The following is a 14,143-nucleotide window of genomic DNA, read 5'->3' as shown; positions in this document are numbered from 1 at the left end:
AAATAAGTGATTGAACTGTAACTAAAACATTCCCTCACCAACTCATTTCAAACTCCCAATATGTAATATACAACCCCAATTCAATAAGCTAACATATTCTTGAAGCTGACAAAAAGCAGAGATGGCCATCTCTTATAATCAGCGGTTAGCTAGCCCATTCTATAGAGGACTGGATAGTAAAGATCTTAGGCATTGAAGACCATACATTATAAATTGTTGCAGCTGCTCAACTTCTCCATCTCTGGAAAACAGCCAGAACAAAGTATAAATAAATAACTGTGGCTGTACTCCAATAATTCATTTATGGATACTAAAATTTAAATTGTATATAATTTTTATGCAGAAAGAATTTCTCTCGTTTTTTCAACCTTTAAAATTATAAAAGTGGGGACCACAGTTGTTTACCACACCCTGCTATAGATTTTCAAGTGGAAAGGTCATAACTACCATTATTAAATAGCCAACATAAAAACAAAAGTATGACTGGTGTCATTTTAAGGAAGAAATTAGAGAATTTTAAGTGACTAAACTGGAAATACAAAAACAGCTAGACAGCACCTGGGGTATAAACTGTCTCCACCTTGGGCCATACCAGCCTCTCACATCCTTGTTAAGATGAGCCTGGTGTTCTTGTCACTCTCTCCTCCCCAGGTACACCCCCACCATGGAGTCCCTTCTTCTACTATCTGGAATGCCAATGGCAGGATCCAGCAGCTTATCTTTTCTCTCCCCATCCCCTCCTTCTTCTCCTTCCCTTTCCCTCCCCCTTTCCTCTCTCTTTTCTTTCTTTCTTTCGGGGTTGTGCTCTGCCACCCAGGCTGGAGTGCAGCAGCACAGTCATAGCTCACTGCAGCCTTGAACTCCTGGACTCAAACAATGCTCCTGCCTCAGCCTCCCCAGTAGCTGGAACTGCAGGTGCATGCCACTGCACCTGGCTAATTTAAAAAACTTTTTCGGGGAGAGATAGGATGTCACTTTGTTGTCCAGGCTGATCTCAAACTCCTGGCCTGAAGTGATCCTCCCACCTCAGCCTCCCAAAATGCTGGGATTACTGGCATGAGCAACCATGCCCAGCTACTTATCTGATCCCATGTGCTACTTCCTCCATGAGAGAAACACACATCCTCCAACTACACAACTGAGCAATGCTCATCTCCAGTGAAGGAGACGCTTTATTCTTTTCTTTTTAGGCCTTACACTCTGTCTAGATGGTTCCATAGCAACACAGGAAATAGCTAAGAGATGGTTCTCGGTGACCAAATCCAACTAGCTCAGCTAAGTGCACCAAAGATGGATGTATTTTTGAAAAGATGAATTATATCAAGTTCAACTTATTAGAACCCATGCTTATAATATAAATTTCAAAAACAGATGACATGTAACACGTAAAAGCATGTTAATAATTCCATTGATAAACTATACAGTAGATCTCCAATCTTTTTAAGTTAGGGGCTTTGGTGGCTTTTTTTTTTTTTGTTTAATTTCTGTCAGACTTTGGTCAGTGGACATATGCAAATACAGTTTTGTCTCCGTGGGACAACCACAATGAATCAGAAGTTGAGGTTTGGTGTCAATCCAGGCAGTAGGCTTTTTCTTAAAAGGAGCCCTTTCAGAAAAACCTAGAGCAACCTGGGGCCACAGTTAGTGCATCAGTATTTCTAGATTTAACAAGCCCGAACTATTCACTCTCTTCTGAAAGGGCTACTTGATCCTGGAAGGATCCACATAGACAGCATTGATTTAACAGTTGAACGAAAAATGCCGGGTCCAGTTCGGTCTAGTTTTCCCATGTAGGCTTTACCTGTACACCTCATTTATAGGGTCCTGTAGTTTTCCGTGTATGTTCCTGTGTGTGTGTATTTGTGTGTGTGTGTGTTGCAGATTTCTTAATACATTCTAGTACTTGCTTGGCAGCTATTCTAGGCTCCAGTGAAACTGAAACAGTAGAGGCAGAATAGTCCGAGATCTCCAAGTATTCAGAACCTGGTAGAGGAGAAGGGCATCTAAAGAAAACCTTTATGGTGTATTGTGATAGGTGATGTAACAGAAATAGGAAGTGAATGATTTGGGAGTGCCTAAGAAAGTAACACTAACTCTGTCTGAGGATGTGGCAGCATTTAGTTGGGATAAGAATATCCTTTCCACTGTAAAATAGTGAAAAGCGCTGGATTGAGAGCCATGCATGTTTTTACTGACTTTGAGTAATGTTACTACCTTGAGCCTCAGTTTTCTCATCTGTAAAGTGGGTTCAGCAATACTCACTTTGTAGCTTCCTGCATGGGGAACAGCAGAGATCTCCCTTCCCTATCTTAGGCTCTTTTCACCAGAGGCCATGTGTGACCAAGAAGCACAATGTAGATTGCTGGGTGTAAGGGGCAGAAGAGAGATCAGTTTTTGTGGGGTTGTGTGGGGACAAGCCTCCCATTCTGAATGCGAGCCAGGAAAACAGCACACCTGGGTCAACCATTGTCCCACTCCCCCGGGAGCTCATTTGGACAATGGGATAGTGTATCTTTTCCCAGCACAGCCTTTGCATATTTTACTGCCCTTACAAGTTGACTAAGGGACCTGGTCAAATTACATACTTCTTCAGACAGCTTTTCTCTGTGAATTTTAGCTTTAGGACCAACGTGCTGATTTCTCAGGCCTTACCCCAATTCTTAAGTCCTGTAAACTTTACGCTATTAAGGTATCTAGGATTTTCCCCCAAGGACAAGGAAAAAGTACATATATCTGTGAATAATAGGTACTTAATACCTAATATCTGGGGGTAATAGAGTACATTATCTTTCAATAAAATTTTGTGTATATTCTTGGACATTGTGTTTTAAAATAGCCTTAAGCCACCTAAGTGATGCACAGTCCAGGGGGTGGCGGTGACGGGGCACCCCTCACCATGTTATGTTGAAACAAAGCATAACTGATTGCCCTTAAGAATTCTTTGTGACTTTCAGCCTTCAAATCAAATCAAACTGGGTAAAGCTTTCATACTTTCTTTTTAGTCTGCTGGTGGTGATATGTCCAGTGGCAATCAATTCATGCCTTTTGATATTTTGATGGCAAAGTCTTATGGAGGAGACCAGTGTTAACTAGCTTGCCAGATGTCACAGCAGGCAAAACAAGATTGAAACCCTCACCTGTCTGACCAGCCCCGCTGGTGGGATGGTAAGGTTTCCCGACAAAGATTTACCAACTGGAAAATTCATTGAGAACACCAGTTTCCTGACATAGAGCACTGGCCTGGTTGTTATGGCAAGGTGATGGATGGAGCGCCAAAGCTTGTGTTCCTTTGTTTCTTCCAGGAGAGAAACCCTACAAGTGTACCTGGGAGGGCTGCACCTGGAAGTTCGCCCGTTCGGATGAACTGACGAGGCATTACCGCAAACACACGGGAGTGAAGCCATTCAAGTGCGCGGACTGTGATCGCAGCTTTTCCCGGTCAGATCATCTGGCTCTGCACCGCCGGAGGCATATGCTGGTGTGAGGAATGCTACCTGTCCAGCTGAGCGTAAGAGCTGGATCTCTTAGCGGCACCCAATTCAGCAGGGCTGAACCCCCTTCACAGTGTTAACACAAAAGGGCATCACCATCCCACGATGTCTGAAACCAGAGCAGGAAAAAGAAGGCACACTTCTTTTGGTCTGAAGGTAACCCCCATCATGACTTCACGAGAACCGTCTTTACGTGGGCCTGGGAGCTCAGTGACGCAAATGCTGAAGAGACAGACATTGTTTTCCATGCTGTGTCCTCTGCCATTTAAAGATGTTTGTAGCTTGTACATTTTCTGAGCTGTCAGACATTTTGTTATTGATACCTTAAAGGTCACCTACCACAAATTGATGGCTAGAGCAAGACCTTTTAAATTTGGATGAATCTCCCATCATCCCACCCCTTAACCCCTTTTTACAGAAATTTAAGTTACAATCTGAGTAAGCTAGAACACACATCCAATCTGTTACCAGCAAGCAGCATGAAAGTAGAAATGAAGAAGCAGATGGAGAGGTCCCATTACCTGCAAAGAAAGGGCACTCAGGCAGCCCTTTGCAATCGCGATGGCGGCCACTAGATACCACTCGCAACTTGTCATTCTGCCATGCCCTGAAGAAAACCAACATTGAATCTTTCATTTGTTTGTCGTTGATTGTTTTTGTTTTGTTTTGATTCTGTTTTGTTCATCTGTTCGAGCAGAGGGGCAGTTGAAGTCTCGTCCTGGTCTCTGCCCTGGCATGGACTGGCACAGAGGTGTTCTGTAGTTGAATAGGAAGAGCCTGTCTAAAAAAACTACTGCCCCACTTCAAATTGCAGTGTTCTGTCACCTAGGCATCATCTCTTCCTGCCCCTAGTATTTGATTACAAGGAACCAGGGGAAAAAAACTTTCTTAGACACACTGGCACCAAGGTAAGAGGTGGGGCTGCCCAGGCAAAGTCAGTGAACATGAAAAATCAGACAAAGCAGAGATGGAAATAATGCGCCTCTTGAGGAGAAAAGCAATAATGAATAAAAGGACTTTCCTACAATAACTTCACTGAGGACTCACGTTACCAATTTTCATACTTACTAAAGGGATTGTAAAAAACACCCTAGCATTTTAGGTGTCTTGGTTCCATTTACAGCACTGAGGTAATCTTTCTGCTGTTTGTTGTCCTGCTTGGTTGAGTACCACAATTAAAGATTATGCTCCCCTTTTCTTGTTTGAAAACAGTTATTTGGTGACTAGAAAGGCAAGGGAGGCATAGCTGGGAATTAACTCTTTGGTTAATGGGTCAGTTCTCCTTGGAACTGAATCAGTGGAAAGAGAATGCTTCCCATAGAAAGCCTGACATGGTGCTAGCTTCCTCTCTTGGAGAGCCAAGGATAAGTGACTCTCCAATAGGTTCTTCTGTACAGATTTCATTTTCTAAACTGTATCAGGACCCACGGTCCTGCACTGGCATCTGCAGGGATATTGAACCCACTCATCCTGTGCGGAGGATGAGAGGAAGGTGTTAGTTCCATCAACCCCCTAAAATTATGAACCTTTTTGCAACTAGCAAAGTATACAGTAAACAAGCAATACATCACCAACAAGCATTCTTTCAGAAAAATTACCATATTTTTGTGCCCACTACAAGCTGGGTTTTTTCCAGCTTTCTGTGGCTGAGGGGCTTGGTGAGATTTTTTTGTTGTTGTTATTGTTGTTGTTGTTGTTGTTAGAATTTTTTATAGCTTAGATATAAAAGGTCTCCACCAAAGACCTTTGCAATATATTTTAATTACAAACACTTGATTTGGGGGATTGCACATATTAACCTCACAATATTACTAGCTCATTTTTAAATGTCTGGACATTCTGAAGTAATTTCCGGTTGCAGAATTATCCTTTTTAGGATCATCTTCTAATTCAGATAATCTTGTTCTGATGAAGCGAGAACGATGAACATTGAAACAAGGACAATTTGTGTTGGATGGTATTCAAAGGCATTTTTTAAAACGTTAAGCAACAGTATAATGATTTTCAGGTCAAATTATGGCTTCAAAAATATGTGCTCTATATTGTCTGCCAGAGCTCAAAAATTTATCAGGCAATTTCCCTCCAACAAGGGCTGCAGTTCTAGTGATAAATAGCATCTTCAGCTACACAGTCTACAACTCACCAGCCAGTAGGGTTTTTACCACCTGGAAAGCTTTTTTTTTTTTATCTGTGCTGTATGCAACTCCTACTTCACATTACCTGTGACCATTTGGAATTTAAAAAAAGGTCTCTTGTTGCATGCCAGCGTTGGTTACTAGTCAGTGGCAGAGAACACAGACAGGGACACACACAGCCATGAGCCCCCTGGTGCTAGACCAGCACCTCGTTGGCAAGTAGTCGGGGTGCATCCCTCAAGTGAAGTGTAGATTTGAATTTAGTCTTGCTTGCTCTCATAAAAAGAGCCAGTTCTTTTCTCTGCTGAAAGATGTCTTAAGAGTATTACAGGTAGACTTGGTTTTTAGAATTCATAAAACTGACAGGCAGAGGAAGCTTCCTGAGTGACAGCTTGGTTTAAATTTAGCACAGAACTAAATGAGTTGCACTTTTCTAATAACATAGGATGGATTTGGGGAAGGGAGCATTTTTCCTCATCCTCTGAAAATGGAAACCAGACTGAGATGGTAAGTTAACTGATAAAACCTGTCAGCATTCCATCATTTTCCCCTTTTGACATATCAGTACTTCTAAGAAGGGATCTAAGCACAAGTAAGTGAGTGAGTCCCTGGCCTAGCCTCAGGAACTGAAACTTCCTTGGGGCTTGTCTTAGGACATGGCAAATTCTCCTTGGTGAGTTTTCTACAAGTATTTCCCCATGGAAAGGAAAAAGTGGTTTGGGACAGAAAGAAATGGAATGTCTTCAGTCATGAAAAAGCCTCCATTTCATCTCATGTCCATTACTAGCCTCTTTCAAAAAGCACAGTGCATCATGAGCAACAGAAAAGCAGTAGAATCCTAAAGAACTTCTCAGTTGTTCCCTAACTAGAGGCATTCTTTGATTTTAAATTTTAAGCTGTTCAATTTGCAGCTGGGGATATGTGCATGGTTGAGAATGTGTACACATAGAGCGGTTAACCCCTTAAGCAGCTGCAGTAGACCTGATTTTCTGTTTGCAGTATAGAGATTGATTTCAGGGGATTTACATTATTTGAAAAGTTATGATGGTCAGCCTTTAAGGTTTTAAGAATCTCTTTTCATGCTCTGATCTTAAGTTGTTTGGAAAAAGATTCACACTTCTGCATCCACCTCTGCCCTCATCCTGTCAGTTGTGTGTGGACTCTGAGAAGCCTGCTTGATAACTTGCCTTAAGTTCTATTAAGGCAGTTAGACTGAGATTTCTAATGACTTTCCCATGAAGGTTATACTTCTGCCTGGCATCATTTCTACAAAACACTATAGGACACTGGTTTTCAAAAGCAGTTGAGTAACAGCAACATACACAACATTAAAAAAAAAATGAGCACTTTTCATTCACTTGAAAGCTTAAATGGGAAATAGGAAGATGATTGTCAGGGGAAAAACTTACAAAATGCTACAGTGTTTACAAATGCCAGTTCCAGGTGATTAGAAAGGCCATTTTCATTATGGTTGGAATTTTGAATAGCTTATGTAAAGATTGTGTTCATTTTTATACAATTCTTTTTGACTTTAAATTGCCATTTGTGTTTTAAACATAATTCTGCACTTTGAAATCAGTTCATTAGAATGATAACATTTATATGGATAAAGATGCAGTATTCCTTATTCTGTACTTTATTTATTATACTTACCAAAGCTGCAACTGAATAAAGCTGGTGAGGTGAGGCCTTCAAATGTATTAATACGCCTTTGTTATGTTGTTATGACTGCTTAGAAATGTAGCCATGATATTGTTCTAAAGGTGTCTTGACATTTATAGTGAGGATCGACAGAAATGAAGCAGTATTAAGAATACCAGCATCCATGTTACAGTCTGCGTATAAGACTGAATGTGAGATAACTCTTCCGAATCAGAATAGGCCCAGAAAGCCTTAATATTCATAGTTCATAAGCCAGTCTCAGATTTCGCTCTTCAGTGATGCCTGTCGACTTAGCAGGTAAATGTATTCTAGAATAAAACATCATTAACCAAATCTCTTCCTTTAGTTTTTCTGAGATAGTGCATCCCATAAAAAAGTCTCTTCAATTTGATTTGGCTTTAGTTTAGAAAAGGGGTTTGGTAAGTCACGTCTTCCATATGACATTTCTACTCATTCCCACACTGCCTTCCACTGAACCTGTACAGACAGCCCCCACACATGCACATGTGTATACACAACTGTATATGCAGCAGCCAGTGGGCTAACAAATATCAACAAAGAACTTTTTTAAGAATTTGTAATAATCCATGCTGTCTAGAAATGTGAGTTACATACCTTATTAGGAAATCGGCTTATAGTACTATATATGACTCTGCCTGCATTTTATAGTTAATAAATGTACATAAAAATTACTATATTTTCACAGTTTCATTATAGAATAATGTCTGTTTAGTAATCCATGTCCATTGGTACTTTAAATATGCTAATTACTGAGCAATTGCAATAGAAATCCAGATTTTCTTAAGAAAATGAAATAGAAGGATACTGCATCTTTAAAAATAGAGTGAAGATATTTTACTGTATTCGTAACATATGTGATAGTGGAAAAAGTATTTTCAAACTCACAGATTTTACAGAGGTTGTAAATAGTTTGATGAAGTATGTTGGGAAAAAGAGCTTCTAGTTTTCATCACAATGAAAAGTAAAAACTTGTTCAGATATGCCTTGTATATCTTACACACAATGAGCAATATTGCCATGGGAACTCTGTCCAACTTTGTCAGAGCACGTTCTTCATGTTCTGTTCAAAATTGTGGCCACTTGTCACTGTTTAGCCAGGATGGTTTAAAATATAATGAAGTCATTTTAAGTTGCAGACAACTGATTCCAAACTAGTAATATCTTTTTCTGAAAAGGGCAAAACAGCTGCACAGCATTTTGCTTGTATGAAAGAGGAGCATCTTACAATTGTTCTCTTTTCTCAGTATCTCCCTCCTCAGCAGAGTGGTTCTTGATGAAACAACTATACAGGTGTTTATTCTTGTGTAATTCCAGAGATATAGGTGTAACTACATGTTGACAAGATTAAGTGTTGTGGATATGGCCACATGCTAAATGAATTTATACTGGCAATAGGAATAAGCTAATGCCCATTTTCAGAAATAAATTAAATGCTGAAAGTGCCTGTCAGTAAACATTATGACCAATGAGATCTTCCTATACTTTTACACAGCAATAACTCTTAATTAGACATTAGGGCTTTTTTCTGCACATGAGAAAACACACACACACAAACACAAACACACACACACACGGAGTAAATGCATGGACATAGTAAATCAAATCTGTTCACATGCCCGCCAAACAAGCTTTTATATATTTCAAATGTACCTAATCATGTTTACATTAACATTTCTTAATTTGATCTTTCTAATTTCCAGATAAAGAGTTGACTGTCATTTGCCCCAATCTTATGAAACAGTATGTATGATTTTAAAAGTTTTGCTCAGTTAAAAACACCAATTTATTTAGAGCAAAAGACTGAAGGATATTTGTTTGCTTGTTTCATTTTATCCACTCATATCAAACGCACAAATTCATCTTTACATTTCTTCATTCCCTTTTCACCTAATATTACCTAAGGCTCATTTGGGAATGAATATTGACAGAATCATTTTTCTCCAAAAAGTCTATTGAAGTACTGCTGACACTTAGTAAGCCTAGCCTTTAACCTATTTTGCATTTAGTCCTAAAAATTACCAGATTTACATTTAGAAGCTCACAGGTTTTTTTCCTGTAATTTTTGTACTGTTAAAAGTGGAGTCATGAATAGAAATATGCAATGAGACTCTGTGAATAGACATGAACCCTGGGAATTCTCCAACCCTGCCATCTCAGAGCACAGATTCACCCAAACAAGCTACTGAGGCTATCAGCAAAAATTATACTCATGGAGAGGCACACATTGGGTAAGGGCAATTTTAAAAGTAGGACTGTGATTAAACATTCAGACTTTAGACTTCCGTGATGGACTCAGACCACAGGCCTCGAAAACCAGCCACTGTTTTCTCCTCCCAATGTTAGAAAGAAGGGAAGGGAGAAGATCAGTGTACCAGGATGAGGGGGTAAATTAAGTGTCAAAGGGAAGCTGCTGGGTTCCTTAATCTCACTGAAGTCAAGTCTTCTGACTGGGCTTCTTTCCATGTGTATCTGAAAGTACTAAAGTACCTTGAAAGGTTACACATTCAGCAAACCATGAAAATAATAGCTATTCTTTATTAAACACTGTGTGCCAAGCACTAGGCCATGCAATTTTTAGATATGTTACTTCCAATCTGTACAACATTTCTACATTTTATGGATGGGAAACAGAGGCATAAGAAGTGTGGCTGAGTTGTTCATGAATGTAGAAATAGTAAATGGCAGAGTGGGAATGTGAAACTGCCTATCTCTGACCTAAATAGGCCTGCCTGTAATTTTTCCACTCCACCACACTGCACGTGGGTTTCCCAAAACCACCTTCCCAGATTCCTGAGTCTCAGTAATTTTATTATGGACAACATGCATGAGTAGTCATCATATATTTCAAGTGAAATATCGGGACATGATATAACACAAGACTTAACAGCAGTACTGAATATTTGAAATCAGTCCTCTCCTGGAAAATCATGCATGAAGGATTGTTATAAACAAACAATAGCAACCAGTTGTCTCCCCGAACTTCTCACTTTTCTCCTAAATGTCTGGCCTGAAGCTCCAAAATCATCCAATTACTTAGTGGCATTTTAGCCTGAGTACACTTCCTCAGTTCCTCCACTCTTTGTATGCCTTTCCACCAATATAGACATTCTAGAACCTGCCTCAGATGCATTTGAAATGTTCACCCCCATGGAACTAGTTATTAATGTCAGAGCCCACTCTTGCCGTTGTTAATGGGGTGGCGATCAAACATTCAGATGATGATCAAGGAGACATCATGGATAATTCTTTTTCTGATTCCTCGCTTAACAGCAGCTCCGCGTCAGAATGTTTTAAATAGTCTTATAAATAATTTGTTTATAGTATTGTTGTTAGTTTAATTGAATTTTATGTAAGAAGCTGTCCAACATCAGAGAAATGAAATTCCTCCCGCTTTTCTGTGTAGGACAAGGTCTCTGACAGTATTGATTCATGGAAGTACTAATGGACTTAGAAAACATTAAGAGAATGTCATTTCTCGTAGCATTTCTGTTTCTGAAAATGAATCTCCTGAATTATGATCTTTCTCCCTGTTACTTGGCTGGGGAAAGAGATAAAAGCTGTATAAACAAATTCTCTTCCAAGCTGAAAGCAAGTGTTCCGTGTGCACAACCTGCTGCAGACTGGGGCTCTTCTCAGTTAATTGGGTTTCACAAGCAATAATTTCTCCACAACAAAAACCACAACTTGAAGTGAGTTGAAAAGAGGTGAATAGTGGAAACAGTCACCTCAGTACTTTTCTTTCTGGATTTCATCTCTAGAAATTTGAAGTGTTTGAGACAAGCGTCCACCCTTTGTGCAAGGCAAGACCCAGTGAATGACTCCCTGTGTGAATTATTGCATCTTGTTCCAAAGCAGGTTCACCAAGACTTTCACAGAGATTCATTTTTGTTGAGAAATAAGGGTCAGTAGGAGGATAGAATTTGGATCCAAATCTAGTGATAAAAGTGTCCAAGCAATCAAAAAGTAAGGTATTTTGGGGACATACCAACATCTTCCCTTTCTGCTAATTTCATGCTCCAAAGATATGGCAAAAAGAAAATCATAGAAAATGCTTTTGCCCTACTTGTGTTCTAGTTTTCCCATGGCAGAATTTTGTAATTACATCCAGACTGTAGTGTATATTTTGTTCCTCAAACTTTATCACATTGGATGGATATTGTTGAACTGGGGCACTGGTGCCTATATTCAAGGCTCTTTCCTATCAACGTGTCTGTCCACAATTTGTTGTGTTTCAAACTTCATTTTGAAAACTCACCGTCCCCCCAAGGGATAGTGACTGTATTGTTTTGTTCATGTCTGTGTGGGACACATTGCATCACATGGCAAACCAACTCTCTGTGGATGTGAGATAAGTACTTATAAAACCAGCTTGAAAACATCGTCTTATGTATTATGTCATCCTGCATAATAATGCAATTATGTGTATCATAACATGCTCATTTAAAAAAAGAGAAACCAGCAAATTCATGTTTGTCCATAGAAGAATGTACTCAGAACTTTGTGTTGTGAAACGATGAGAACAGACCACCTTGAAGATACCCACCTGCCACTTAAAATGAGTTAGTTATAATTAGTAGTAGTCTAGACGTTCTTGGTGTGTGGGGGTCAATTCTAACGTCATGTTCTTTTGAATAAATCTCTCAGTCATATTTGAAAAAAATACATGAAAATAAAGAAAAATATCATCTTTGGCCAAATCAAGCAGGCATCTTTTTTCTTCTCCTTGACGTTTAACTCATGATACATGGTGATTAGATCACAAGAGCTTTCCGTGTAAAAAATACGAAAACATCTTTACTTTACAAAACAGTTATTCTAGGCTTGAAGCCTCTGAACAGCAAATTGAATAGATGGGCTGTATCTGATTTGCTTTATGGATGTAATTTTACAAAAGACTCTTGGGTCTCTGACCCCAGAGAGTTAAGAGTGCCCAGAGGAGGTCCTACACATTAAAGGATAAAGCCCCCCTGTGATACTGGCAAGCAAATGTGTTGAGTTCTTAAATCTTCATTTGGTTTTCTGTTCAGGATTTTAATTGCAAATGAATTTATTTCTCCAGTTTATCTAAAGATCTAATTTCCCAATAGTTTCCTCTGCATTTATATACTCTGTAGTGTTTAGGCAACCCCTGTTATAAGTTTATTAATATTATGTAAGTGTTGTTCTTGTATTTATGTATAGTGTATGTATTGTAAATATACTCAGAGCTTTTTTTCCTTTTACTGTAAAATGGTGATTTTTTTTGCCCTATGATTATGTAAAGGGAGACCCTCCTAATGAGATTCTCTCAGAGGATGATTATTCCAGTCTATTCTCAGAGATTTAAATGAACAAGTGTTATTGTTTTTAATGGTGTCTCAGACATATTCTGTTGGTGCATTGCTTTTCTGTATTCAACTTTCCTATGAATTGAGCTGTGAACTGAAATAGAGTTTAAACCTTTAACTGTATGCATTTGTATAATTATCTGAATGAAGGCATGAAGGTTAAATAAAGCATTTTGTATGGAACAAAACTCCCTAACTGACTCAGACACTTTGGAAATCATAGTTATTAACCATTCTCATTAAACCTTTGTTATGAAAAGTTTTACCATTTGTGTATAGTAATTTAAAACACAGAACAAAATAGAGTCTATTCTAAAAAAAAAAAAAAAAAAAGCAACATTTTTATTTCCTAACAGCCAGCACAGCACCTAAGGAGGGATTGCAAACTTAATATTTTAATGAATATAAAACTAAAAAGTAGTTCGGAAATGTAAAGTGATATGAAAAATGCATCTTTCAGAGCCCAGAATTGAATCCTTAGGATTATAATTTCTTCACACTTTACATATCCTTTACATATAGAATGATTCATCTAGCACGTGCTGCAGTTAGCTAATTTCTGTCGATTTTTTAAGAAAACCGGGTTATAAAGGCTTTTGAAAATACCATTGAGTAAAATATGTTTAAATAATTGTTCAAATAATCACTTGAAAATCTGTTTAAGTATCTTACTAGTGTCTTTTAATCAGAGAACTAGAAAAATCCATTCTACAAAAGGAATGGTATTAAATACTATTAATATAGAATGGTGATAGGTGATAGATAATAATTTTTAAAATAATATTTGAGTGTTTCCCAGATGCAAGGTAATGTTTTAAGCATTATGTTTGTTTCCTTTATTCATTACAAAAATCCTGAGTTCTGTTTTTATTAACCTAATTTTACCAATGAAAAGGTGAGGCACTGAGGGTTGGTGACTTTCCCAGTCAGTCTGGTTCCAGGTTCGGTGTCCTTAGTCACTAAAGGGGTATGAGTTACAGAGATGGAGAAACGATGGGAGGTGGGGAGCAGAGATTGAGGTGGAAGAGAGACCAGCAATGACTATCATAAAACATTCAACAAAAGCTTTGATTATGTATGTATCAATATAAATATACCCAAAAGAATATTATCCTTCATTTCATACTCAACAAACCAGAACGTAGTTTAATAACTCGTACAAATCAGAGACGAAAATTGATTTTGGCTCACTTTATGACTGACTCGAACCCATTTCCAAATAAACACTAAGTTCTGTGAAGTTGTTCTGCTGTATTCAGGGGAACTGGAGAGAGCCATGGGGGCCGCCAGTCCCACTCCATAACCACTGAAGCCTCCTCTCTTCCCCTCAGTTGGGAGGCTCAGTGTACCCTTGTGTTCACGCTCCCCAATCTGGCCCTGCTTTGAGCGCTAGGAAACGGTCTTGCAGAAATCATTTCCTCTCCCAGTGACAGCCTCACCACCTGGTGAGTTCAACACCAACCTTACAGAAGAAATCACTCGCTAGAAGATTATAAGGCTCTTTGAA

At 38.8% G+C, this 14,143-nt stretch overlaps 1 protein-coding gene across 13 annotated transcripts in view; it reads left to right on the top strand.

Moving 5' to 3' along the window:
* Positions 1-12,895, top strand: part of KLF12 (Kruppel like factor 12) — a 647,154-nt gene extending 634,259 nt beyond the window's left edge. For 9 of the 13 annotated variants that reach the window (XM_037736799.1, XM_037736796.1, XM_037736801.1 and 6 more), the window contains one exon: positions 3,303-12,824. In XM_037736799.1, the coding sequence (XP_037592727.1) occupies positions 3,303-3,484 (182 nt within the window). In that variant the 3' untranslated portion in view covers positions 3,485-12,824. Of the gene's footprint in view, positions 1-3,302 lie in introns of all 13 variants that reach the window. The other 4 variants (XM_037736795.1, XM_037736794.1, XM_037736798.1 and 1 more) reach the window with 3 other exon arrangements.
* Positions 12,896-14,143: the final 1,248 nt, after the last annotated feature.

Source organism: Cebus imitator, unplaced genomic scaffold, assembly GCF_001604975.1.
Source record: "Cebus imitator isolate Cc_AM_T3 unplaced genomic scaffold, Cebus_imitator-1.0 Scaffold29, whole genome shotgun sequence".
NCBI classification, from domain to species: domain Eukaryota; kingdom Metazoa; phylum Chordata; class Mammalia; order Primates; family Cebidae; genus Cebus; species Cebus imitator.
The sequence above is the reverse complement of the archived record's forward strand: the minus strand, read 5'-3'. Positions and strand labels throughout refer to the sequence as shown.